Raw genomic sequence first — 24,880 nt, forward strand, 5'->3', positions numbered from 1 at the left:
GAGCGAATATCTAAATGGGCTACCAGCTCGAACAACCCAAGAACATATTGTCCGAAATGCTTGGAATTCGCTGCGGATCTATATCACATGTTTTTCTCATGTACTCATCTGAAGAAATTCTGGGCTGGTATCTCTCTTGCTCTCGCAGTCTGGGCTGGGTACGATAAAGTAATCAATGAGAAAGTGCTCGCTCTGGGAATGTTTTCAGATTTAGGTTGTCTTACTAAACCTTTTGTCTCTATTGTATCTGCTTGCACTCGCCTATGTGTTGCACGCTCTTGGATTCAGAGCAAGGGCCCAAGCGTTAACAAATTCTGGGGTCTGTTAAGAAATATCTACGAAATGGAGATGGCACTAGCTAAAGCTAGAGGTCCTCGGTCTCGGCGTAAATTTGAAAAGACATGGTTTTGCCTTCAATGGGATTGAGAGCACAATCTTTAAATTATTGTAAAATTCAATGTGGCTATGTCCCTGCTCTCCTGTGTTTTTCTTGTCTTTTTTGTTTATGCTTCCTGGTCCTTGACTTCTTTTTGTTTCTCCCCTGCCCTTTTTTTTTCTCTCTTTGCGTAATTTTTTTTTTTTGCCTTTTCTTACTTAGCTGCTTATGATCGCTGTTGGTAAAATGGTATATTTCTGTAAGGAAAAAAATTTCTGTCCATGTAATCTGTTGCAACTTTATTTATTTTCTGTCTGTGGCCTCAAAAAAAAAGAAGAAGAAAAAAGAAATTATAAGGACAAGGAGCCAAACTAGATTAGCTAGTCGGGAAAAGAGTGAGGACCAGGTAGGAACAGAAGAACACGCTCAGGTAAGTGAAATAACGATTGTTAGGGAACCTGAGCAGGACCAGATAAGGAAAGAGCAATCTACTCAGACAGGCGAAGTTGAAGTTACAGCCCCAGTGACTGAGGAGGGACAGATCGGTCCTAGAAAAACATTCAGACAGAAGAAAATCAAGAAACAGAAACACCTGAGCAGGACCAAACAGGTGAAGTCAAACAAGTTCAGGTAAAGAAAGAAGAAAAGCCAATTAAAACTGAACCTGAACAGGGTCAGATTAGGGAAGAAGAACGCATCCAGGCCGAAGAAATCAAAATAAGAAGCCCTGGACAAAGTCAGGTAGAGAGGAATTTGGAGAACGAAAATAACCAAGTTGTGCCACACCATAGTGAAAATAAAAGAACACTTGAAAAAGGTGAAAGCGCAGTGCAAGCTAAAAGAATCAGGAGAGGTGATAATTGGCCTAGTTTCATCAAAAGAGTGAAGTACAGTTTTAAGCCTATAACAGAACAAGTAGACGAAGTATCCAGTCAATCAGGACCGTCATCTGAAGTGCCAAGACGAAGAAGTCCAAGATTAAAAATAATAAATAATTCAAGGGACCTGAATGGACATATGTTATTCTTGAAGATTTAAAAAATGTGGAAATAATTGGAGAAGATGATGAAAGTTTAAATGCAGACCAAATTGATGAAAAAGTGAGACCAACTTGAAAAGAATTTCCCTTTATGAACAGTTGGGAAATTAAATACCAATGTAAAGAAGAGAAATCTTCTTATCCCAATTGATAAATGGCTGACAATAGAGCTGCTGGAAAACCGAATTGTGTGAAGAAATGTTGTAGAATATGTATAGGTAGTATATTTTTAGTACTCATAATATGGTTAGTACTAACTGTGGCCATTCCTTATTTGATGGTTACAAATGTAAGAAATAGCACTAATACACATGGAAAGGTAGATACCATCAAAGGAGACAAAGTAGAATTAGAAGCACCAGATGAGTTAGATTTACATCACACTGTTAATAAAAATGATACAGACTTGAATGTTTTACCAACCTGTTAGTACAATATGTAGAAACAAAGGAAGTTAGTGATTGTTATGTATGTATGAAATTACCCGCATCTGTAGCAGAAGGAGTAACATATCATCATTTACCATTGACATATGGTATTTCGTGTAGCGTTTTAGCTAGTTTATTTTATAGAACAGGAAAATTGCAGTATTATTATTCTAATGTAGATGTAATTTTTTCTGAGATTCCTATGCGAAAAAGTAAGAACCCTGTCCTTAGTACGAGAGACTCACAATTTATGGGTGAATATTTTCTAACAATGAAAGCCTTAGATATAGCCGAAGCACACACGCACAATTTAACTTGTAAATTACATGAAGAAGAGAACATTTTTTTAAATTTAGTTGAGGGAAGGAGACCGGATTTTCAAAAGAGAGCTGCTGAACCTAAACCTCAGATACCTAAATGGGCTGAGGAGGAAGAGTATTATGCTAATGGCAAGACTCATGCTGGATCTTGAAAAGAAGGGAAAAATCTGTCTTCATAGGTTAAAGACTGAATATAACCATATGTTTATTGGTTCCAGTGAATGTGAACTTTCATTTTTAGTAATTGGGGGATGGGGACTAAAAGGAGGGACAGATCCAGTATTTCCTGGAATCTATTAAGTGTGTGGTAATAAAGCCTACTTTAGGCTGCCTGACCACTGGTGTGGCAGTTGCTATTTTGGAATAGTATTCCCTAAAGTTTATCATGTAAAGAGAATCCCTGGAAGCAACGAAGGCAATAATGAACTAACGTGTGCAAAAAGAGCTTGTTTTTCAGAAATAGTAGGTGATATTTTTGGTGCATTGATTCCTTCAGTGGGAGTTCTTCTAAATTCACAGACAATTTGTCAGTTGTCTACAGTAGTTGATCAGTTATCTACCGACACTGCTGGAGGATTCTTGATGATTAACACTGAATTAGTTGCGGTCAGTTCTATGGTTATGCAAAATCGACTTGCACTTGACATATTATTGGCAAAAGAGGGTGGAGTCTGTAAACTATTGAAACCACAACATTGTTGCACGTATATTCCAGATAAAAGTGTTGAAATTAGGAAATACATTAAGAATATTACGAAATCAGAAGAAGAGTTGAAACCACTGGAAGTTGAAAATGTTTGGACAAAATCTGCAAATAGCATTACTAGTGTAGATAGTTGGTTTTCTAACATAGGTAATGGTATTCTAGGTCATATAATATTGCCCATAATGGGAATAACACTCTTAGTATTAGCTATAATGTTCTGGCATAAATGTTGCAAAGGGAGAAAGAAATATGAATTGAATGAAAGCGGTAAGAAAAGAAAATTTGAGGAAATACAAATAGAAGAATTAAAAGGAGATTTTTACAAAAGAAGAGAGGACTACAGTGAAAGAAGGAAAAAGAAAGAAATGAAAAGGTCGAAGAAGAAATTGAGATGTGCTAAAGTTGGCATCTGATTAAGTAGAAATTAGTGATGGCAGTAAATGCCGCCAGAGAGCGGAGTGATGGAGCAAAGTTTAGTAAATAAAGAGACATGCTCGGACGCAATCCTCTCAAATAACGTGTAACACTATAATCAACTTGTTTTGTGAATATTAATATTGCATTACACACCCTATACTGTATCTAGGTGAAGCTTTTCTATGTGTATTACTAACAAGTAAACCGAGTGTCTTAATATGGATGCCAAAAACGCGGGAACTTCATTGCGCATGCGTCTACTGCACCTACATAGTATGACGTATTCTGTCGCTTAGTGGGAAAACTTTGCAGCTGTGCAGTAGCTTTTAAAATGGCCACTTGAAACTCACACATTTATGCGTATGTTACTGCTAAACTAAATCTCGTAAGTTCTACTAAACACTAATGCGAAAGATTTAAATAAGTAAATGGGGATAGAGTAGGGATAAGTGGTATACAGTGAAATCATTTATTGTCACATTCTAACGTATCTCTTTCTGATTTTATTATTAGTTCTTATTTGGGCCTCGGAGGGTGATTGAAATCCCTATACCATCTGACCAGTGCGCATGTGCATAAAGACTGGCCGGAAACCCACAAAGAACTTGAATCATATCCAAGGCCACCTCAAGCTGAAGTCGCTTGGGAAACTGAACTTTTGGACCTAAAACTTGAAACAAATAAATGTTGCAAAGTCTTATTGAACATAATGTGAAGTGTGGGTGGGAATAAAGTTATGGGAAAGTAAATTAAGGGGCGGAAACATAGAACAATAGTCCACAGTAAACTTATTACTTTTATTATGGTGTGATGAACTCACCTCTGACCCTGACCAATTAGAATAAGGGAAAACACAAACTTAGATACATTGGGGGTGGTACATGAATAAAGAATAATATGAAAAAGGTAATTTAGTTAATTTGTCAGACTTGTCAGATCCACCATTCCGACTCGTCACCGACCCAACGTGTATGCTGCTATCCTGTCTGAGACGCTGTCTCAGACCCTGCTGCTGCCAGAAACTCTGCTCGAGAAATTGAGATACTGATCGCTAATCTAATCCTCTAGAAGGAATTGCGGAAGAGGGACACTTGAGGAGAGTAGTATCAGAGAGAGGGGTGCGACACTGGCGTTGCACTTAGAAGAGGTCACCTTCGCAGATCTGAATCTGTCCAAATCCTCTGTCCACATCTTGTCCTGACAGATTCTATCTGGCTTATCTTCAAAGAGTTGGATTCATCTATCACTAAATATAAATCTGAGAAGACTGTCATTGTACCTGCTCTCTCTCTTTTCCTTTTTCAGGTACCGTCTTCATTGATCATTATTATTATTATGTTTTGACTCAATTTTTGCCTCTTGTAATAATGTGTTTAAGATGTGATTGATTTTGACTCACAAAATTATTAATTTAGATAAAGGTTTTCAAAACTTTCTGAGGTTGTGGTTATTTTGAGTATAAGATAAATGTCATTTTCTACCTTAAACTATCTCAGAAACCTGATTAATCGAGAAAGAAATCATTAAGGAGATAAAACTGGTAAGACTTGGTAAAGGTGAAATCAAAATTACAGGTAACTCGAAAACTGATATCAGCGGGGTTTGCTAGCTCATTTGTGTGAATGGTCTGGGCCCAGGTGAGTATTTAGGTATGTGTGTGTTTAACCTGAGCTGGTGACCCGCGCTCTATCAGTAGTAGGAAAGGCAAGCGGGAATCTATGAGGCCATCAGCCATTCATATAAAGAGAACTACCTCTCACCGACCAAATGAACAAATTACATACCAGTAAGAGGCAAAGGTGTGATAAGTACTTACTGAAATGTGCATTGGATGTTACATTGCCGATACTGGGCATCTTCAGCCTAGAGTTTCAAAGTTGACCACATTAGAAAATCCAAACGAATCAGAGACTATGTACATGCACAGATATGCAAAAAAGATACAAACTTTTCTCTTTTGAAGAACATTTGTTTAAGTTCAGAACTACTGCTTATTTCTTATAATGGGGGTGACATAAACTTACATAATGAACAAGTGGGCTGAAAAAAATGGTTAATCACAAAACTTGCTGATATAAAACACATTTATGCTACAATACTTTATCTTTATTAACAGGTCCATAGTGGAGACTATAGGGGGTCATTATGATGGCGGAAGGACCTCCACTGCCGGGCCGGCGGTCCTCCGCCATCAGCAAGGTCATTACCCACCGCCTAATTAGGATGGTGGTGGGTACCGCAGCTGACGGAAAGTCGCACCGATTGCCTGGCGGATGGTGCAGGGCCCCTAAAATGGTGGCAGCGCCTAGCAGGCACCGTCCACCAAATTAGGATGTGGGTATTTGAAAGGCCTTTATATGGTGGCAAAGCCGCCATGGAAAGGCTGGCGGGGATTGGGTTTGGTGGCCCGTTGCTGGCCTCCCTTGTTGGGGGGGTGTCACTGCACTGGGGGGTACCCCCTTGCATTTCCATGCACTAAGTGGCAGGCACCGCTTGGTGCCTGTCATGTAGTGCAGGGAAATGCAGTGCAAGCACTATTAACATTGCGTACGGTGTTGCAGCCAGAAGCACCGCCCGCAATGTTAAAAGCCCTGGATGTGCCCGCCAGTATGACGGGCGCATCCTAATCGCAGTGGTGGGGCTGCCGCATGTCTGCCGGGCTGTCCCAAACACGGCTACGATGGCGGGCGGACTAGGTCCGCCCGCTATCGTAATCAGCCCCTATATCTTTTGGGTGGCATAGTCCCCCGCATTAATGCCTCAAGGGCGTTGGGGGTTTATTCCTTCCCTGATATTTGTACATGAAAATTATACAATATGTTGAGGTTTTAGAAAAACTATTAAAATTGGTGAATTTTATGGCACACTCAACCAGTACCTTTGTTTAACTACAAAACAATTGGGATTTTAAGAAGGGTACACAAAGTTGCAACTTCAGCTGACTCATAGTAATGCATAATCTTTGAAAACTATGTGGAGGGCTAAGTTTGCAAAGGGTTTTTTAAAGTAGCAAGTTTATGAGCTGTATCCGTGCGCCCACCCCAGGCCACATGCCAACTTGAGGTCTCTGCTTTTGACGAACACTAACCATTTACACAGAGAGAGCAGAGTGTTTAAAAAGGCCACTGTGTTTTCCAAAGCTGAAATTTGGTAAACAATATTAATGCATGAAGGCCCATTCAAATATCATGTTTCAAATATCATGTAAATACAGTTTTAATTATCCACAGATTACACTTAATACAAACATTAAATAAAAAATGCAATACTACAATTCAAGTGAAAAATATTGTCTTCCTGTAGTCATAGAATTTCAGAAGATACATTGGTGTTTGTTTCTTTGAGTTTCGTCAGGTTTTCCAAGATTGTCTTCCCTTTTAAAGGGGAAAGAGTAATGTGTGTGCTCTGCCTCAACAACATTTAGATGAGAACCACCAGTGATTGGTCCAGCTCACAGAACAAACTCTTCCATTCCAGTCTACGGGAGTCATAGAGGTCAGACATGTGCCTCTCTGCCATGGTGCTAGCTTAAGTCTTCAGAGGCCGTTTCTGCAGTTGTGGCCACATTTTCAGTGGTAACAGAATCCTCTGTTGTAATTGGCAGACTTTCTTGGTTAGAAGAAGCATCCTCCATTTCAAAGTCTGGTTTCTCGAGTTCACCACTAAGGTCAGAGTTTCCCTCTTGCCCCATCCCGTCCTGGGACTCGTCCACCTGATCATCTGAGGCGCGTGATGCTGCTGCTCCATCATCATTCTCCTGGTGCATGAAGCTGCAAATCAGATTGGACCTCTGCGAGAAATCGTTTTCTTTGATTTGGAAATATTCCACACCACCTGCAAGCAGCAAACAAATTACACCGAACATAAGAATGTATTTAAACCTTTTATCCTATTCTCAAATTTTGAGACATACTTTGTAATTTTTGTTATGGTCAACACTCTTTAGAAACTAAGATATATATACACGTGTGTGCGTGAAAGATTACATGCATTTGTGACTCATACCAGTGACTGGACATAACAGTTAGTAGCTCCAAGGTCAGTGACACCTGCTAGCTCTAGCTTTTTGGTAAGCCTGGGCAAAGCACTACGCTACACTCGCGTAGTTTGCGAAGTTCGCGCTACTTCGCACTACGCGAACTGCACGTAGCACAGTGCGAACACGCGTAGCGTAGTGCTGCGGTCATTTTGTGCTTCCTCGCGGTCCTCAACGTCCAGTTGGCGACCGCGAGCAAGCAAAATGACATCCCGGCGAGACTTTTTCCTTGTTCGCGATCAGCAACATCAAGTGGGCGATCGCGAGCATGGAAAATAAACCTCCCGGCGAGATTCCCAACGCGAGGAGGTCAGGTTTCTCATTGTGAGTGGTCGTGTATGCTTGCGACCGCTCGCGATGAGAAACTACCAGTTCGCGTTGAGAAAGCTGCCGCTCGAGTAAAAATCTACTCGAGCAGCAGAAAACTACAGCTCGCACTGTGCAAGATGCCATTTTCAATGATTGCACAGTGCCGGTTGCTTGTCCGCACTGTGCAATCATTGAAAACGACATCTGGCACAGTGCGAACAAGGTACTACGCAGTTCGCGAAGTGCTACGCGTAGCTCGCGTAGTGCGAACTGCACTTTGCGTAGCTTCGCGAAGTGCTACTTCGCGAACTACGCCCAGGGTTACTTTTTGGCTAACAGCACTTGGAATTTTGGAACTTCATAGCCCATACTTATTCTGGAAAAGATTGTAGTACATTTCAGCGACTGCATAATGCTGTTGGCTTAAAAACCAAGACTGTCAGGGGGTGTCACAATGACGTGAAATCCACTGGTACTTATGATACTGAGAAGTCAATTCTGTAGCGTTCTATTTTTTACTGAAATAAAGAAAAACATAGATTGAGAAACAGTTAGTGTTTCATAAATGGGTCTTTTCAGGTGGTCATAATAATTGTTAGAAAGATGTCCTTAAAATGTTTTCATATCTCATTGTCTGACATACAACTTAAAAAGGCAAAATAAAATTTAGCACAAATTTGCATTTGATTACCAGGGGGCCGATTTAGAGCTAGAAGGCCTTGTGCCCATTTGGTGGGTCTTGCCTACCATACAGCGCCAGCTGTCTGATTGCGAAAGACCTATTGTTATGTTATGTTACGTTACAGGGAGCTTCTAAAGCGCACGTTCACCAAAGAGGTTTCATGGTGCTGAGAGCACAAGAGGAAAAGTGAGGAGGCATTAATCATAGGCTTGTCTAAAGAGCCAGGATTTTAAGAGGTTTCTGAAACGCTTGTACGAGGTTGCGGTTCTCAAGTTGAGGGGGAGAGAGTTCCAAAATCCAGGAATCAGAACAGCAAACCTGGTTCCACCCAATCTCTTCCTGCGATAACTGGGGACCTCTAAGGAAGTGTGGTGTGCTGGTCTGAGATTGCGCTTGGGGATGTAATTCCGAATCCTGAAGGACACAAAGGTAAGGGATATGCCGTGGAAGATTTTGAAAATAATACATCAATTTTTTAAAAAGGGCTCTCTGAGCTACTGAGATACAATGTAGTTTCTTCAGCAAGGGTTTGGTATAGGTTGGCGCCAGACCAGTCTGGCTTCTTGATGTTGGATTAGCTGCGGTGTGTGACTCAGTCACTTCGGAAGACTCAAGTAGAGAGCATTGGCGTAATCAATTTGTGACATGACAAGGGCAATATCAATGTGAATGGTGACCCACTGCCCCAATGTGCAGCTTCATTGAGAAGTCTTCATCAACAAGTATGCCAAGACTGTTGACCGCTGTTTTTGGGATGGGGTGGAGGGCAAACCCTGAGGCCCGTAAGATGGACTCCAACAATGCAGTATATTTTTAAACATCATCACCTCGATTTTATCTGAGTTCAATTTCAGTTGATGGCAATTCATCCAGTCGCGAATAATGATCATGGAATTCTGGAAGAATTCAGTGGATTCTGGCGTGTCATTGATGTTAAAGAGTAACTGCATGTCATAGGCGTAGTTGTATATCTTTACTTTTTGTCTCTGAAGAAAGTGGACTTACAACCCACCCATTGCTTACCATCGGTTGGCTTTATTGTCACCCTTGTTTACTAACTTTTTATTAGATGACTGGCCTTTTTAGGTCTCGCCTGACCCAGCGCATGCGCTGGTCTGGCGAGACTTTTTGAGAGGGCTCCAGAAAGTGCTACCAGGCCAGTCTAGAGCTACAGTGCATGTGCGCGGGCGCGCGCGCCGCGCTTTACTGCAATTACTTTCACTTTTGGAGCCAATGCTTCAATAGATTGCACATTCAGTTGGCCCGATGCCAACTAAGTCTTTCTTCGTGCATTTTGAATGCCTGTTTTTGCGCGCCACTTAAATTCCATAAATACCGGCTTCTTGGCCCATCCCACTTATGCTGTTCCGTGAGCTGATACGCCTTTGAAAGAGACTGCAGGTAAGCGCCTTAGCACCGTACAACTTCAGTTGCCACTTTATCCCCTTCAGGTGGCTGGTGTTCTCCTTATTCTGCCTGTGCTCCCCGTTCGCTCTGTGCCTTTTTAAACTGACAGGCCAGAGCGTAGACCTTTCTAACAGCTGCGGTCAAGCTAACATTTCTTTCGCTGCTCTAACACTTACCAATCTCCCAGCCGAGGTTATGTCTTTGCCCTGGTTCAATTCGTTCGCCTAATTATTCATTCATTGTAACAACACAGTGATGACGGTTTTCCCGACCGAATGGGGGAATATTGGGTGATTCCCTTGATAAGTCGGCTTCAGAATAACACCACATGCAGGGCAGCTTTGTGCCAAAAGTTTGCCATATTAGTTCAACTGACTGCAGTAGTTCCAATTTCCTGAATCAATTAAATAATTTCCATGGAGCTACAAATGAATTCAAAACTGCACCTGTAAACTATTTTGTTACATTCTCTTCCCAATCCAAGATGGCTGAGACACTATTTTAAATTATATAATGTCCCTCTTTATGCACTATACAAGGAGGCCCATTGTGATGTCTTGCTGTCCAGTTCCTCCTTATAAAGTGGCCATCTTGGAATGAGTTTCCTTTTGTAGAAATCCCTTTCCAACGTTTGCTGGCATTCAATCATCATAGACAAAGATAGAAAGCAAAATCAACGAACACCTGAATGTTCAGCAGGGTAGCATTGACAGTCCTTGTTAAAGTAGGTGTTATAAAGTGACACTATAACATTGTGGCTGCCTGCGATGATGATTTATCCTTGCCTCCTTCACAAATAATAATAATACAATGCATAGCTCAACCCAAAGGACTGGTATTTAAAAACAAATCAATAGTAAAATAGCCAGATCGGTGAATGTTTTTACATTTTAAATTTGCATTGCATAAGAATGGGAGCCACATTTAAGTTTCATACACTTGCAATAAAAAATATAATAAATTAATCTTTACATCAATTTGCCATGGCTAGATCAATTGTCTTTGCCAATGCTTGTTATTTCATGAGTCTTACGATATATTCAAAGCTGTACCTCGACTGTACCTATAAACAAGCATTGGCATAGCCAATAGGTCTCGCTTTTGGGACCTTCTAAGTATTTAGTTATGCAGCACAATATCCTTAGTTCAACAACATCAACTGTTGCATGGCTAAACACTTATAAGGTCCCAAAGGCGAGACCTATTGGCTATGCCAATGCTTGTTCTTCTTGTGTTTGTCCATCTCCTGGAGCATAGCCTCATAACAATTTTTTAAGTTGCTCCTTCCACTGCTCACCTTTAGAGAACTGTTTTTTTTATTTGTTATATTCATCACTCCTTGATAGTGCATGTATTTTCTAGGTCTGTCCCTCTTGTGCCATTCTTCACATCCTCAAATACGACCCCCTCTAACCTCCCTCTGCTCTGTGGTGCTCCAGATCCATCTACGCTTGTCTGCAAATGCACAGCAACAGGAATGTATTTGCTGTGGAGTAGTAAAAGAACAGACTTTAAGAGTTGTTTTTTTTCATACTCTGCATTTCACAGATTGCTTGGAATCACAAACTTTATCACAGAAAAGCTTTTATGGCGCTGGGGGAAGGGCCATCGGCTGCATTCAGTCAGCAGGCATCTGAGGCATAACTTGTGACACTTCGCATGGGGGCCATAGAGTGCTACAGAATGCCAAACGGATGAATCCTGTAGAAAATAAATTAGTCCTTTACAAGTGTTACATTCTGTCACTTCCTTATTCTTTTTTAATTCTGTTCAGAGTTTTCTCAGTGAAAAAATGTTTGAGAAATAAACAAAGCCATTCATGAAGAATGAAAGCATTGAATTCAACTGTATAGGTTTGGGAAACTAGAAGATAAGAACTAGTTTTTCCTCCATTATTTTGCAGTTATTTTTTTAAATTCTTTTTTCAACAATACCTTACAAGCAAACATTATCAAAGCCAACAATCTCAGCAGTCACATTATAAATGTAGAACTTAGTGGGTTTGCCAGTGCGCTTTGCAATTAGGAGCTGAGAGCGCACTGCTTTAGCTTGGGTTTATACATCAGTTTTATTACCAGCCATAATATAGTTGTAAAACTGAGATCTTATTGCTGAAAATGTGAGAAAACTGCTAACTTGGTCATGGTCATACAAACTTTCAGATCACATGGTGAGAATATTAATTTGTGCCAGTGAGATTCGGTTAATTAATTTTGCCCTAAAGTCTAAATGACCTCTCACTATTTATACTGCATGAAATTGCCATTTGTTTAGAGCTTTCCTATACCTAGCAAGTATGAGAGTGCTTTCTGAACGGCTTAGTATCTACTCTGTTGAATAGGCGTAGTTGGTAGAGTAGTGTTTATCTGCCCAAAAAATTGGTATTTGCATGAGACCTGGAGTAGTGCTCCAAACTTGCCACAGCAGAAAAAAACACTAAAGTATGGCATATAGCGGAGAGGTGTGTGAGAGACAGAATCCCATTTGCATTTACCTATTATAGCTACCATACTGAGTTTATATTTCTGGCAACTGGGTATGTTTATGTAGGAAACATGACAGGTCCATTCTGGAACAGCAGATGTGCACCCAAAGGATGACCACACAGTGGGCAAATGGGGCCAACCATGAAGTGGAGAAGATGCATCTCAATAACCGAAGACACCAAAATAGGAGGTCTGAGTGTACACCCTGAGTTGGAGCTGCTACAACTCAAGCCTAGTTAGAAGCATCACAGTAGAAAGTTTACGAGGCCAATCCAGAAGTGGGGATGACATGACTCTTGCATAGCCATAAAGATCAGAAAAGCGTATCTAAGGGTTAATGAGGCCAATCAGAAGTAATAAGGCACAGCCCACAACTGTGGGTGCTATTTGGGACCACGAGAGAAGGCAAGAAAGACAGTCCTTCTGAAGCAAGTAATAGAAGTAAGAAGCTGGGATGTGAGTTATGGGTGAGGAGTATGGGGAGAGGGGGAAGGATGCTGGCTCCAAGACCTTTTAAGCTTAAACAGGCCCAAACAGAAAAGATACCGCGGGCACCTGGACTCCCTGTGAGAAAGGTTAAAGTAGGAATGATGAATGTCAATTTCTTGAAGAAGGTTGTAATAACAGGAGAAAGAGGGTGATGTCATGTTCCACTGATGGCCAATCAGGTTAAGTCCTGATTCTGAGCGGTGGGTCAGGCGTACAATCAACTATACAGATGCTGCTGTAAGATTTGGAATTTGACATTTATATTCCCACAAGAAATACCTTAAATCTAAGACCAGTGAAAACGCAGTGCTTGCAGTACCTCGGGGTGAACGGAACACTGAATCTATAGATCTCTCCTCAGTGCAGGCTCAGAAAGGAGGGACAGGGGAAAAGGCTGAGACGTTTCCCAGTAAGGGACAATTAAGCAAAGCAGCATCTTGCTCTATTTTTGGAGAGTTTAACAAGTTCATGAAGGTAGAGCAGGAAGAAAGAAGATGTTGCAAAGTGGTCTTTGACTACCAAGGAAACTCGTCCTCCAGAACAGTTAGGCCATTTCTACAAAAAAGAAGAAAACAGGAAGTACTGCATCAGACATAGTAGGGCACGAATCCTTGAGCCAACTCTCACTGACACCCAAAACGTGACCTTATGGATCTCCCAAATTGCAGCATATAACTGTAGAAGCCAGAACACAGACTAACAAGGTTTTCATATCATATGAAGGAAAACCACAGGACTGGAAAGTGTTCTACCAAGAGCAATGAAGACGACAAACGGAATACCCAACAAGTTGCATCTAACCTCCAGAAAACCAAGACAAACAGGTTTGCTTGACTGTAGGCAGAAATTTAATGAGCCAGATGGTAGCAGGTGATGTGTGTGCAGTGGTCTGTGTTGAGGCCTTCCTCGTTGTCTTTGATGAGTTACAGCATGTAGCGCTTCTTGTGACATGTTAGTACCAGCATTACATCTTTCACAGAATAGGGCTCTATTCTTATATGGTGGGAAGGAGAAGAAGAGGTTCCCCTCAAATGAAGTGGAGACTGGAGAAAAGCAGGAAAACAGCCCAAGAAGATAAAGGGCAAGGAACAAAATTAAGGGGAAAAAAAGAAATGTGGAGTAAATAATTAGCTGAGATTAAACTTAATACTAAGTGTCTATTTGTGGCCACGTTGTCATGCAGTGGATTGCAATAGAGGAGCTCAGTCTCACCTAAATGTTTAGCAGCATAACGCCAAGAGAAGAGAAGGACTATAAATATGCAGTTTGTTGGGGTGCCCCTATTCTCAAGGTCTTATTTAGGATTTGCACCGTATTTTTTGAAATGTGCTTCTCTGGTTTCCAGTCACTCTATTTCTGACCATCTTCTCCACCGCAGTCTTACTCAGTGTCTCCTATAATTCTTTGATGGTCTGAAGTTTTAAGTTGGCTGTTTGCATGAGGGGTTTTAGGGGATGTATCTCCCCAATGACTCTTGCTGAACTAAAATGGGATTTATGAGATAGGATGGATTATTGTTCACTCTCTAAATGTTGCCTCCACTGTCATTACACTATCTTTCTTGGCACTGGCTTGAAAATGGCTGTAGTCATTGCACTGAGCTGGGAACCGAGCCGACCTGTAGCCAGATACTGAAGGCCATATCAGTGAAGGGGAACAAAGTAACAGGCCTTTAAGAGATGTTTCTGAGACTTCAGCAGCTTTTATAGTATGCATTGTCAGAAACCCTTTCAGAGGGCCACAGGGCACGCAGGGGTCACTGGGCCCAACGATAAGGGTTGAGGACCTTTACTCCTGATGTCCTACGACCCACTCAGCTGGACCAAGTATCACTTCTGCACTTGCTGGTCAGTGGTAGCTGTGGCTGAGCAGTCAAGGCTCCCTGGGGCAGGAGCATTTTATTTCTAGATCTATGAATGCAATGAAGTATGACATTCAGAAGCAACAACACAATCCCCCTTGAGGTCAGGGCCCTAGTAATTGTCAGGCGAATCCCTGTCCCAGCCTCATTCATGTAACGTGTTCAGGGTTATTCCGCATTCATTAATGGCCGCATCAGGAAATGCAAACTATTAGGGCGTACTCAAGAGTTCTCCCTTTGACTCTTTAGGAATGCAGTCATAAGGGTCTATGGTGCGGCAGCACCATGAGCAGCAAGTCCCCTAGGGCCCCACTAGCCCGGTTCACGTCTTACCCGCTCTCAATGTGCACCTGCAAGTCCTACTCAACTTGGAGAAGTCAGGCTGATCGCGGCCCACACGGCTCTCTCTCTTAAGCGGAGCTGCTAGAGGTCTCTCAGATGTCGAAGCAGCTCCCTGCTTGCAAGCCACAGTAAGCTGACTTTGCTCAATGGGGTGGGAATTCTTTCTTCAGCTCCCGATTGGAGTCAGCAAGGATGCAACGTCATCCACAGCATGTCCGGCAGCCTTCGAGGTGAGTCGGGGCAGTTCCTTCGCAGTGTGGGTACAACCTGCGAGTCATACCCTCAGTCTCTTCTTTGGGCAGCCGTCCGAATCCTTTGGCAACATTGGTACCGACAGCCCCTCCTCGCATACAGGGTTGCCACGGTACGTTGTGATATGGGCGCAGGCACTTCCAACCCCAGCCCAGACTGTCACACCTTTTGGCACTCCTTGAAATGGCATTCTACCGGTGGCCCCTCTGGCATACAGGGCCACCACAGTGCGGCAGTACAGGTGTAGCAAGACTGGCATGGCACTCAACACACGACTCAGTCAAGGGCCACCCTCTTCTGGAATAAGGGGGTCACCAAAAACAATCCTGCCCATGGGTGGTGGCCAGATTGGTGCACAGCTGAATCCTTACACCTCGCACAGAGAGTCCTCACAGTAGGGCCCCCCACTGTACCTTGCTCCCTCCAATGCTCTCCTCTTCCTCACAGGGTACGCAGGCCTTGGCAAGCAGGAAGGCGGTGGTGCGCCAGGTTCCAGGGCAGGTGATCTTGGTTTCCCTGGGTGATGTACCCTAACCCAGCAGGGAGACTAGCAGGCCTTGGACTCCAGTCCTGTTCACATGCAGAAGTCTTGCAAAGCTTCCCCTTCTCACACAGCCCATCTGGGTGCTTGACAGATTACATATTTTTGGAGACTCAATCACCCCTTCTTATAATCCTTTTCCAGACACCAAATGTGATTTAGGGTCTGGATCTTTGAATTTTTATGTTGGGGTTCTGCTTCCCTTGAAGTGGGCACTTCTCCTTTTCATCTTTCTTCATGAAAGATGCCGGTCACAGTAGGCAGGACTCCGAAGGAAGTGACCAGAGTTCACACTTGGATGTTGGTCACAGTGATATGTACAGCAAAAGGTTGATCCCAGACCCCCAGCCTTACTCTTTATGATTCCCTAAGCAGCCCCATCTCCTTTCCTGAGATGTGTTCAGGCTCCTTCCTTGTGAGCTATCACTGAATCAAAGAAAAGTATTTTCAAACATAAAGGGAATCTCCTCATTCTCGCTCCAGTGTGTTCTCACCCAGCACACATTAATGCGTGATCCACAACTCTGTCTGGTGGTATTCCTCTCCTCCTCATGTCTTACCCAAGCAGGCCAGGGCTTCCCGAATTGGAACCCAGGATCCCCATACAATGCACTGTTGCACGCACATTTTCTCAGTGTACACTCACAGCACACGTACTGTCCAGCACTAATACCTTACATGTACACATGCACTCAGCAAACACACTTAGTCTGTGCACACTTTTCAGCACTGAATCTTTTCTATATTTAACCAGGGTGTATTCTTTTAAAACACACACACACTGCCAGCACACACACTCACTATGTGTGTGTTGCACAAGACTTCACCCTCCATGTATTGTACTTCACCCAAGAACACATACACCCACCATACACGCACGCACAGCACAGCACTACATCTCTCATGTCATATATTCATCTCCGGCATAAATACACCTAGTATGTGTACTAACCACACATGCACTGCACAGTACTGCTCCATCGATGTACTGTTTCCTTCCCAGGCACACATACAACCAACACAGAATCACTACTCCTGCGCTGGGCAGCACTTCACATCTACCTGATGTAGGCTAAGGGTGAGTTAAGCACACAGCAGCTGAACTTCTAAAAAGGTAAGTGAGCCTGGTACGAACGTCCTGTTCACTACTACTGATCACTACATGGTATAATGCCACCACTGCACTTGTGTTGCTTAACTCCTGGTGAAGGTGGTAGCCTTCCACCACTATTAGGATATCGCCTGGGCACTCCTCCCAGTCCAACATGACCACAGTCTGGGAGACAGGCCTAAGTTATGGTGCACACGCATGATCTATGTTCACCTCTGGCAAAAAAAAAAAATCAGCATTAGGGATCCAAACAACAGTACAGTTGGACACTCAGACAGACTCGACTCGTGGAGCCTACTGCCCCGATTTGCTGTCACAAGATGCTATATGCGGCGCCGCTTGAATCTCACTTAGATATTTTTGAAATCTACTGGATCAATCAAAGCCATAAAACCGTTAACAACTGACGGATGCACCATTTCTCTCCTTCGTTTTTATCTTTGAAGCCACACAACACTCCTGGAATTCATCCTCTATACATTCCTCTGGATGTCATCCTGTTGATCTGGCCTCTATAATACATGTTTTTCCTAAAATCTAAGTGGATGATTGCTATAAAGGGTGTTTTCTTGTGTGTCCCGCACATGTCTCATGTTTATCGCCCTGATGAAGGTGTAGCCCTCCTGGGCTAATACACCGAAACGCGCGTTGGCGCTAAATTAACTCGTGTATTTGGATCAAGTCTCTATCCATCATTGGGAGAATACACGAAAGCCCGCGATTTTTACATCATTTGGCTACATATCATCCTTGACTGTTTTAACTATGTATATGTTTGTTAGAATGTTTCGAATTGAGAGTGATGTTAGCCCAGTGTTGTCCAATATTGATTGACCCTATTTGGGCATTATATATATCCTAGATTTAGGCAAGTTGATTTCCCCTATAGTAGTTCAGTTGGACACTCAGAGCAGGGGTACACATCTTACCATGCAAAAGACTTTTCCGTCCCAGCATGTACCAAGGGAGAAAATGACGCAGTAACAACTAATCAGTGTATCATACTGCGAAAAGTAATGGTGCAGGTGGCTGGTTTAATCTTGAGTTTGTTGCTGAAACTCTCATCCTCTTGAAATTTGTCTCATCCCTTCCATCTTGGCTTTATGTTCATATTTATTTTCCCTAGGATACGGTTCCCTAAACTGAGATTTGGATGCTTTCAAAAATTTACAATGGGGATTAAGCGGAGGATCCAGTTGCACAATGTTTGGTTCAACGCTGGTTTTTGTAGTAGCAGGAGGAATGATGTTCTACAAACGCTGAAATGCATTACATTGAATGTCACTCTGGCATTTTGCCTTTGGATTTAAGAGCTGTAAGAGCTAACATTATCCTGCTGTGAAAGCACTGTGGCCCCATTTTAGCCGCTGCATCCTGTGATGTAGAACTTTACTGAGTATTTTTGCCTGGGCGGTTTCTTATTTCCAGTATGGCCCTGGTGTTTGTTCAGTACAACATTAACAGATTTCTTGGCCTCTGGCTGCTCTTGTGATATCGGATTTATTTGTCCAAAATGCATGTTATTAATGTCAGCCAATAGGTAGGTTATGTAGAGTTTATAACTGAAATATAGTGCCATTCTGTCCGCTGCCCCCAGTCACACCGTAACATGCCTGAGTGTTGGGTCTGTGGTACTCTACACCCCTAGCATAAATCTATGCATCACTACCTCTGGGGGAAAAATGTTAATCGACTCTCTCCTCCCTTGCATCCCCCTCCACAACTATCTCAGGACTCTTATCTATGCTATCTTTTTCCCTTCCTTTTTATTGTCGAAATTTATATTTTATTTACACTTCATGTAACTTGGGTTCTGGCTACTATTCGGTTTACTTATCCCACCGTAGGTCGTTTACTCTTTTTAACTGTGATTACATATTTTTAATACTCCCTATGTACCTCCTGTTATTGCTGTTGTGCTTACTCTGTAAAGTGCTAAGTTGTCTTGATTGTGAGTGCTAAGCTGCCATGTTCACCACCTCGGGGAGAACTATGCACCTACTCTCCCCACCCTTGCAGCTCCCTCAGTTCCTTACGTCTACACATGCTTTGTATTTTTATCTACGCTTTATATAACTTGGTATTTGCTGCTATTTGCTGCCATATCCCATTGTATACCGTTCATTCTTTTTACAGTTACTTTATATTTTATCTATTCTATATGTACCTCCTGTCATGTTCCTATGCTTACTCTGTGAGGCGCTATGATACCTTCGGGTCAAGTACGCAATATATAATTTATTGTTGTGGTGCTTACTCTGTTAAGTGCTCTAATACCTTCGAGTCCAGTTCGCACTATAACAAACTCAAATAAATAAACTGTTTAGTTTTATATTTTCACGTAATGATCACAGCTTTTTAAAATGGCACTTATTGCCACAGTTTTGCAGTTTCTAATCCCGGTTTATAAAAGGCCTTACTATTACAGTTTAATGGGACTCAATTCCTCGACTATATGAATATGGCTCCCAGTTTTCTGCTTTTACTGATATTTACATTTACATACAGACAGAAAACAATGTGTTTCCTGTCTGGATTTATGTTTAAAAGCGAAAAAATACTGAAAATGGTGCTTCTTGTGAGTGATACTCCCTGCTGTCTTTCATGAATTCCAGGCAAATGCTGATCGATAGCCTGGGAAGTTAATAAAAAGGATGAGATTTCCTTAATACAGGCACATGTTAACATATATTTGTAATATAATGCTAATATGTACCTGTGAGTGTACTGTTTTGTTATATGTGGCTGTTTAATTTGCTTAAACGCGACAGGCATCCACGTAGGAGTGCACGTCTAAGAGTTAAATAAATGTGGAAATATACCATTTTATAACTCCAATTATACTCGAAATAACTATGGATCAATACCAATAAAATGGCCAATAGATAAATATAGATAAATACAGACAGAAATGTCAAAAAGATAAATACCATAAAACCGGAAGCCCTAATTATGAGTGTCTGAGTTGGTCTATTGCAGATTTTGACTTGCAGGCCACACACAGTTGTTAGTAACAAGCACTTCACTCAGCAAATTATCTTGCCATACACTTCTTGAAAAGTTTGCGCTAGCTAAAAGAATCACCAATTAATAACTTCACTCAAGGCAGAGATGGTCTGAAAACCACATAGTTCTGAATAAGTTTGTACTGTGGGATTTTGGCCACTCCCTAGGCTTAATTAATACTTTTGTAGTCAATAGTCTTGAGTTAGCATTGTAAGATCATGTGATCTAATGCTGAGATTCCTAGCCTCTGCTAAAGCTCAGTCTTAGTTTCTACTGTGTTTTTGGCAGTCACTTCTTTTCAGCTGATGCAACATTCAGTGAAAAACTATTACACAATTTCTGCGGAACATCACAGAACTTCTTTACTCAATCTCCTCTTAATGTTCAGCTGCATCAAAAAAAGACGATGACATGCCAGACCTAAATATCATTCTTGCGTGTTTGTGCGTTTCAGTTGCCTTTTCTTTCCTGAAACCACACAATACCACCATCGGGAAAGTGTGACTTTACTGTATGAAAATCTACAGTGTGATCCATCATCATAGCTTCTTTTGAGAAGACTGGGGATATTGTTTTTCTAAGTTTCTGGTACAGAACACTGTGGTGAGATTGTCTGTTTGTATCAAAATCAATTTCCCTTGTTGAAGATGCAAACAAGTGTAGTGTAGGAACTACATAAATGATTATTACAGGAGCCTTAGATATGAGTACATCTGATCTCAGATCAGAACTGTTGGACTTGGCCCTTTTTGCAGGGTCATCCCTGAACTTTTTGCCTTCCTCCTGTATCGTTTGTGACCTGTTTTTGTTGGTTTTAGGACTCTGGGCACTTTACCACTGCTGATCAGTGCTAAAGTGCATATGCTCTCTGTATAAAGTGTTATGGTAATTGGTTGTCCATGATTGGTATGACTGCCTTACTAGTAAAGTCCCTGGTAAAGTGCACTATGTGTGCCAGGGCTGGTAATGCAACTGCTACTAGTGGGCCTGCAGCACTATTTGCGCCACCCACACAAGTAGCCTTAAAAGGGAACTCATGCCTGTCATTGCAGGGCCTGCGCGCAGTTTGTGAAACTGCCATGTTGTTCTGTCAAGTGCACTCACTTGCCAGACCTTACCCATCCCTTTCTGTACACCTAAGACACCCCTATGGTAGGTCTAGAGCCCCCCCCTGGACAGGGTGTAGTGCATGTGAAAGGTAGGACATGTACTAAGGTGTGTGTCATGTCCAGACAGTGAATTAATCTCCATTTCGTTTTTCACTGTTGAAAGGCCATCTTGCCCATAGGACAGAATGGGAGGGCTGTGTAATATGTTTTCCAGCCTGTCCTCCCAAGGGCTTAAGATGGAAAGGTGAAGTTTAGTATGCCTGAACTCACAATGTAATAACACATCTTTTTATGTAGGTGGTTTTTGCATTGTGCGTTCACTCTTTTGAAAGTGGCTGCGTTTTTGTGCTCTGAGATGTCTGTGTGTCTCTGGCTGGCTGTAGATTGACTGTCTGGATTTGAAAGCGATAGGATCTGGGGAATGTCTTGACCCAGGGGAGGAGGTGAGACAGCAACAGGCTGACCTGCATCTGGAGTGTAGGGGGAGGAGAAGCCTCTAGAGGTGAAGAGCTCTGGGCTGCTGCTGTAAAATAATTGTCCCATCTCCTGCTGAGTGATTGAGAATCCAGACCCCCCACTAATCAAAGGAAGAGAGGTGTCACTGGTAGGGAGGCACCCAGAACTGGTTTTAGCAGGGGTCAGTGCCCCCAGTAACACAAAGACTTCAAAGCCATTGAGGGGTATAACTATGCGAGCTGAAGCCCCTGAACTTTGGAGAATGGCTTGATCAAGTGTGAACAAGACTGGAGCTACTTCGTGGTCAAGAGGACCTTTGCCAAGGAAGAAACAACTGAAGAGACTGATGGATAGGACTGCTCTTGCTGTGTGATCTGGGGCTGGACTGCAGTTTGCTGTTTCAACCAAGGAAAGACTAAAGGGATTTTGCTGTGTGCTGTGTTCCCCTGCTTGAAGGACTTTGCGGTGTGCTGTGTCCTGAAGTAACTGTCCCCAAGGGCCTGAGGTGAGCTGGCTCCCTGTTCGGAAACACAGGAACACAAATGTTTCCAGAGAAGACTCTCAGAGACCCTGTGTGTGTGTGCTCTTTCTAGCCAGAGACCTTCGTAAGTTGTGCCCTTTGATCTTGGGCACGTGGAGTTCCAAACGAGACTCAGCAACGCAGTGTGCGTGTGCTGCCTGAGTCCTTTGAGAGGATCGTCCTGTGATCGTTTGGACCGAGAAGCCAAGTAAGTCTCAGCGACGCGGTGTGCGTGTGCTTGGTGCAGCCTGAGAGTTTCACGTGGATTGTCCTGTGATCGGGCACACCAGAAGGGCAAGTATGTCTCAGCAACGTTGTGTGCGTGTGTTGTTTGCAGCCTGAGACCCTCGCCAGAACTGCCCTGTGATCGGGGGCAACCGAAGATCAAGCGTGTCCCGAGCGACGCTGTGTGCATGTGCTTTCTACAGCCTGAGACCTGCGCAAGTGTGCCCTGTGATCGGGGTTACCAGAAGATAAAGAGTGTCTCCGCAAAGCGGAGTGCGCGTGCTTTCTACCACCGGAGACCTGCACAAGTTGTGCCCTGTGATCGTGGGCACCAGAAGATCAAGTGTGTCTCAGCGACGGCGCTAGAGGGCGCCGGACTGTAATGGCCGCACACCTGTGAGGCTCTCGCCAGCCGGGCGAGCTATTACTCCACTAGTCCATCCTACACTGAGGAAACAAACTTCTTACCAACGTCGAGTGTTCAGCTGGCGGAGGTGAATACTTGTGGCGAGTCTGGGGCCGATCTGCCTGGTGGAACGGGAGTAATTGTTGCCGAAAGATCCAGCGGCAGCTGCTGTGGCCTTGCCGGAGCGTGGAACCCGGCGTGCATATCTACGCGACGCCGCGGCCTACACGTGGACGGAGGGCCGCGGTGCACGGAGGCGGACGTAAGACGGCGAGAGGTGGCTGGCGCTGAAGACGGACCTTCCGACTACTGCGGCGGACCTGCGGTGGGGCCGGTAAGGTGGTACCATACTGGGACGCTGCTGGGGGCTCGGAGCTGCATGGCGGACGACACTTGCCGGATCTCTGCGTTCCTAGACAGGAGGGGGGGAGGTGCGACACCTGCCCGTGGCTGCCCCTGGAGGTGCTGAACGGCACGAACCCCGATAGCACATACCCCCCCCTTTTCCCCCCCCTCCTGTTCCACTGAGGAGAGCTGCTCCCGCAAATACCGCCAACACATACCTCCCGGTGTCCAGCGGGGGGGGGAGGACTGTCGCAGACTGGCCCCCGGGCACAGCGTATTGCTTGCGGTTAAGGAAGCTGCAGGCCTTTCGGCCCCACCACTACTAACTGCTGTCCCCTCAGATGTGCGCCGTTAGAAGATCGATCATCCTGGGCTAGGCGCTCTCTGTGGGGTGGTCCCCCCGCGCCGGTGACATCGAGCCCTTCACCTTCTTCGCGCACTGCGAGTGGAGCCGTGGGCAGTCATTGCCCGGATACACACCGTGATCCCAACTTCTCCAGAGTGCGATCCCCTTCCTAGTGACCGGGGGGGGCCTTGTCCCAGATACCTGGATATAATGGGGAAAACAGACACCAAGCAATCCCGACTCCCTTTCGAAACTCAAAAAAAAAAAGAAAAAAAGAACCGCGATCTGCCACCGGGAGACGGCGATTCTGAGGGAGGAGATGATGCGGAAGTGGACTGGAGAGCGCTCCTGCTTAACATGCAAACTAGCCTCACCTCCATTGACACAAAAATTGACGGAATGTCTCGACGCCTAGACTCTGTAGTACATAGGCTCGACCAACAAGAGGAGCGCGTTAAGGAGGCAGAGCAGCGAATTTCTGGGCTGGAAGATGGGGCGACGGACACTTCCGTCAAAGTAACGCAAATGGAGAGGCTACTGAAGGTAATCGCCGACAAAAATGAGGATTTGGAAGCGAGGTCGCGCCGCAATAACGTGCGCCTCATTGGTCTGGCGGAATCTACACCTGTAGGCAAAATGGAACTCTTCATTGAAAAGCTTCTGACCGATCTATTTGGCGCGGCCGCCTTCTCTCCGCAGTTGGTGGTTGAACGTGCCCACCGCACCCTGGGCCCTCGTCCAGTGCCTGGAGCTCCCCCACGACCCATCGTCATCCGCTTTCTCAACTATAGGGATCGCGATACTCTACTTCGTCTAGCCCGGGAGAAACAACCTGTACAATTTGAAAACACTACACTCTCCTTTTTCCCAGACTTTACACAATCAGTGCAGGATGCGCGTCGCAAATTTGGAGCGGTTAAGAAACGCCTGATCCAAAGCGGACTTCAATACTCCATGCTGTACCCGGCTCGCCTAAGGGTGGTCCATCATGGCAAACCTCACGTTTTTCAAGACCCTTCTCAAGTGGAACTCTTTCTTAAAGACTACCGGGGCCCCAGAGGAACGACCGGGCCCCCTTCGGAGAGATCTGGTTCCAGATCGCCCACTTCTGCACTGGATTGATTAAAGGTATTGTGGTCGTTACTTGGGCCCATCAAGTTCCTCCAGTGTTGCTTCCGCACACGCCGTGGCCTCGGGCCTGGGCGATTGTGGCGCACTTTGGTAAGTGCCCTGGTCCTCGCGTGGTGGACCGCCGCTAACTGAACTCTGCAGCCTTTATGGGTTTCCCAGCTGTTCCTTAACTATGACCTCGCCCCGGCATTTCCCTCCCCTTCCCGCACCTGTCGCTGGCTAAAGTGTCTGGCGGACAGCGGGTGAAATATTGGGGGAGGTGGAAGGCAGGTCCGGACCCCTTGTGTCCCCCAATTGGGTGTTCCCCAGTAGGGTAATGACTTGGTATTGTGAGTTTATATGGGGTGGGGGTGATGCTCGACATGATTGGGATGTCGGTGTGGGTGGGCGGGGTGGTTTTCAGGGGGTTGTATTTGTTTTTGTTGAATTCAGTTCTGGGGAAGTGAACATGCATCGTATTGTTGTACCAGCCGACATCTTTGACCTCCAGTGGCATAAAGAAGGGAATAACGTGGTATGCTCCCTGACCTATTC

The 24,880-nt window shown here is 44.1% G+C and overlaps 1 protein-coding gene across 1 annotated transcript in view; it reads right to left on the reverse strand.

Annotated features, from left to right (window-relative positions):
• Nucleotides 1-5,234: 5,234 nt before the first annotated feature.
• GTF3C6 (general transcription factor IIIC subunit 6) overlaps nt 5,235-24,880 on the reverse strand; it is a 123,815-nt gene continuing 104,169 nt past the window's right edge. The window contains exon 6 of the mRNA XM_085653681.1: nt 5,235-7,120. Within this exon, the coding sequence (XP_085509807.1) occupies nt 6,810-7,120 (311 nt within the window). The 3' untranslated portion in view covers nt 5,235-6,809. The remainder of the gene's footprint in view (nt 7,121-24,880) is intronic.

Source organism: Triturus cristatus, chromosome 4_1 (assembly GCF_964204655.1).
Source record: "Triturus cristatus chromosome 4_1, aTriCri1.1, whole genome shotgun sequence".
In the NCBI taxonomy this organism is placed as follows: Eukaryota; Metazoa; Chordata; class Amphibia; order Caudata; family Salamandridae; genus Triturus; species Triturus cristatus.